Genomic DNA, 3,192 nt, shown 5'->3' with positions numbered 1-3,192 from the left:
GTTTAACTCCCAGCAAAGCGACAAGTTAACTCCCAAACCGACGAGCCAACTCCCAACAAACCAATAAGTTAACTCCCAAACCGACGAGCCAACTCCCAACAAACCGACGAGCCAACTCCCAACAAACCAATAAGTTAACTCCCAACAAACCGATAAGTTAACTCCCAAACCGACGAGCCAAATCCCAACAAACCAATAAGTTAACTCCCAACAAACCGACAAGTTAACTCCCAAACCGACGAGCCAACTCCCAACAAACCAATAAGTTAACTCCCAACAAACCAATAAGTTAACTCCCAACAAACCGACAAGTTAACTCCCAAACCGACGAGCCAACTCCCAACAAACCGATAAGTTAACTCCCAACAAACCGACAAGTTAACTCCCAAACCGACGAGCCAACTCCCAACAAACCGATAAGTTAACTCCCAACAAACCGACAAGCTAACTCCCAAACCGACGAGCCAACTCCCAACAAACCGACGAGTTAACTTCCAACAAACCGACGAGTTAACTCCCAGCAAAGCGACAATTTAACTCCCAGCAAAGCGACAAGTTTAACTCCCAGCAAAGCGACAAGTTTAACTCCCAGCAAAGCGACAAGTTAACTCCTAACAGATGCTAACTCCCAACAAAACTACAAACTTGCATCCTTCAGACTTTAGCTTAAGCTATTCTACATAACTGTAACTTTTCCWCAGAACCTAACTTTAAAAACAGTTTTCAGACTATATTTTAAGGTAATTTTTGTCTGTTTTGTTGCACCAGGGGTGGCGATGCGATAACTGCCACAAACCGGGCTCTGATGTGGATCCCGGTCTTTTCCAGCCCATCAGATACGGAGAAAACACGCTGAGAAAAGTGAGTGGAATAAAGAACAAACCATTTCTGTCATAAAATAATTTTATTTAACAGAGACTTCAGTTCTTGTTTTTCTCCCCTCAGCACATCAACTGCCCCATCGAGTGCCTCCGACCGGGCCTGCTGGCCGATGGCATCGCTACCCAAACTAAGAAATAAGGGATGGGCCGCTCCCTGGCCGTCCCGCCGCTGCACTGTCTCACCTTATGGAAGCCACGCCGTCTGTGGGAACAAGTGTGCGCTCTCGCTCACTTCCTGACTCGTTTATTTTATTTTACCAGCCTGCTGTTCATCTCGATGGTTTCTCTCTACCAGTCTGTTCACTGTTGTTTCAACTTTTCAAGACTCATCACTTTTTACCRTGAAATTATGGTACTTAGGATTTGTTACGGTCCAATTTATACAGATTAATTTGTTTTCTATTAACATGTTCATCAGAAATTAAAAATGTCATTCTGTTCTTTGATTTTCTGTTCCGTAACCTTTTATTGGCTGAAAGGTTTCCCTAATAATTTAACCTCTGAGTGTCTGAATCAGGATGAGAGTTTGAGCCGTTTTATTTTTGTACGTTGTTGACAAAAAGAAGTGCCTTATTTTAATAAAGCTGGAGAGATCCTGATTGTGTATTGTCACTGTGTTTTAAAAGTTTTAACGTTTTATATTGCAAATATAGAACAAGCTTTTACTTAAATCATTTAAAAATATATATTTTAATTTTAACTTGTAGTTTTGAGAGATTTTACTTTAGTGAATCTCCYCAGACACTGCTCAAGGTTTTACTAGAGTTAATCTGTGAGTTTACTAGAGTTAGCTTAATTTATTAGAGGTTAGCTTGTTAATATTTGTTGTATTTTGGTTAAATGTAAAATATGGGGGGATGAAGGTGAATTAATGGGTCGACTGAATAAAAACAAACCAAATGAACTCTTCAGCAGCTTTAATGCTCCATCGTGTCAGGAATGGATGTGAAGTGTTACAGAGGGAATGTCGGGTCAGAACCTGAGTGCTGCTCAGTGATGGAAGAGTCTCAGGCTGGTGTGGACCAGAGTGATGCCCAGCTCGTTGCAGGCTTTAATCACCACCTCATCAGCAGCAGAGCCGGCCGGAGCCGCGATGAATTCAACGCCGCTCTGAAGGAACACAAAGAGACGGTCAGAGTGGATCCGGGTCCGGTGGTCCTGGACGTTCTGTGTCAGTTACCCGTTTGGCCCGATCGATGTTATCTCTGAAGGGGAAGAAGGCGTCGGAGCTGACGGCCACGCCCTGCAGGGAACTGATCCAGTTCTTCCTCTCAGCGTCGGACAGCGGCTCCGGGACGTCTTCGTACATCGACTTCCACACGTCCAGGTCTGGACCCTGAGGCGGGAAAACAGTTTACACTTCCTGTGAAAGAGCAGCGTGAATGTTTACAGCTGAAAGACTTGATGAAGAAGCTGAAAACGTTTAAAGACAAAAACAGTGAAATTTAAAACAGCTGAGTTTTGCTGAAAGCAGAAAAACTAAAAAAAAAAAAACAGCAAAAATGTGTCAAAACAGCCGAACAGAGCAGAAATGAAAACCAAGTCTGCTGAAAATAGTAAAAACTTCCAAAAATGTAGCTTAAAGTCAAGCTGAAACTACCAGAAAAAATAAGCAAGAAGCAAAAATGGTTCATTTATTAACAAAGTATAAATGGTAAATGGACTGTACTTGTGRACCCAACCAGGATACTCAAAACGTTTCACACTACAAAAACATAAAACAGCTGAAAAATTATTAACYTGTGAGTTAGAGGTCGTTCAAAGGCTAAAAATTATCACAAAAAGGTGAATTTAGCTGATTTTTTTTAATTAGCTGAAAATAGATGAATAACTAAAATAGTTGAAATTGGCAAAAAGAAACTGAAGGAGCATTTTTGCAAAGTTAAGCTGAAAAAAAAATACAAAAAAAAATAAAAAATAAAAAACATGCCTTTTAGCTGAATTTAGCAAGAAAAAGTTAATGATTACCGGTAGCTGAAAATGCAGAAAAAATTAAAAGAAACAGCAGAATGAAGCTGATATTTAGACAAAAGGTTGAAAAATTAACTTTAACATGACCTTCAGTTTTATTTTGTGACCTTAAAGTTAACAGATCATTGATCAGGGCTCCTACAGCTTAAAGCAAGTTAAAGACTTTTTAACACCACTTGAAAGGAAATTTAAGACCAGCTTCACAATAAACACTAATGTGAAAAAAATATAAAAATTTACATTTTTTTTACCCAACGCAAAACTAGCTGTGGTAAATTTAGTAAATTATTAAAATAAAATAAAATAATTCTTACCAATTATTTTAATATGAGACAAATGC

At 39.4% G+C, this 3,192-nt stretch overlaps 2 protein-coding genes across 3 annotated transcripts in view; one reads left to right on the top strand and one right to left on the bottom strand.

Moving 5' to 3' along the window:
• fn1b (fibronectin 1b) overlaps positions 1–1,480 on the top strand; it is a 38,662-nt gene extending 37,182 nt beyond the window's left edge. The window contains exons 44-45 of the mRNA XM_014003001.1: positions 769–861; positions 946–1,480. Of these exons, the coding sequence (XP_013858455.1) occupies positions 769–861; positions 946–1,020 (168 nt within the window). The 3' untranslated portion in view covers positions 1,021–1,480. The remainder of the gene's footprint in view (positions 1–768; positions 862–945) is intronic.
• Positions 1,481–1,781: 301 nt separating this feature from the next.
• atic (5-aminoimidazole-4-carboxamide ribonucleotide formyltransferase/IMP cyclohydrolase) overlaps positions 1,782–3,192 on the bottom strand; it is a 9,738-nt gene continuing 8,327 nt past the window's right edge. For both annotated transcript variants that reach the window (XM_014003002.1, XM_014003003.1), the window contains exons 14-15: positions 2,062–2,217; positions 1,782–1,991 (exon numbers count right to left, since the gene is read on the bottom strand). In XM_014003002.1, coding sequence (XP_013858456.1) covers positions 1,872–1,991; positions 2,062–2,217 — 276 coding nt within the window. In that variant the 3' untranslated portion in view covers positions 1,782–1,871. The remainder of the gene's footprint in view (positions 1,992–2,061; positions 2,218–3,192) is intronic.

The sequence above is a fragment of the Austrofundulus limnaeus genome, unplaced genomic scaffold (assembly GCF_001266775.1).
Source record: "Austrofundulus limnaeus strain Quisiro unplaced genomic scaffold, Austrofundulus_limnaeus-1.0 Scaffold16, whole genome shotgun sequence".
Taxonomy (NCBI): domain Eukaryota; kingdom Metazoa; phylum Chordata; class Actinopteri; order Cyprinodontiformes; family Rivulidae; genus Austrofundulus; species Austrofundulus limnaeus.
Note: the sequence above shows the minus strand (reverse complement) of the source record. Positions and strands in the feature narration are given on the sequence as shown.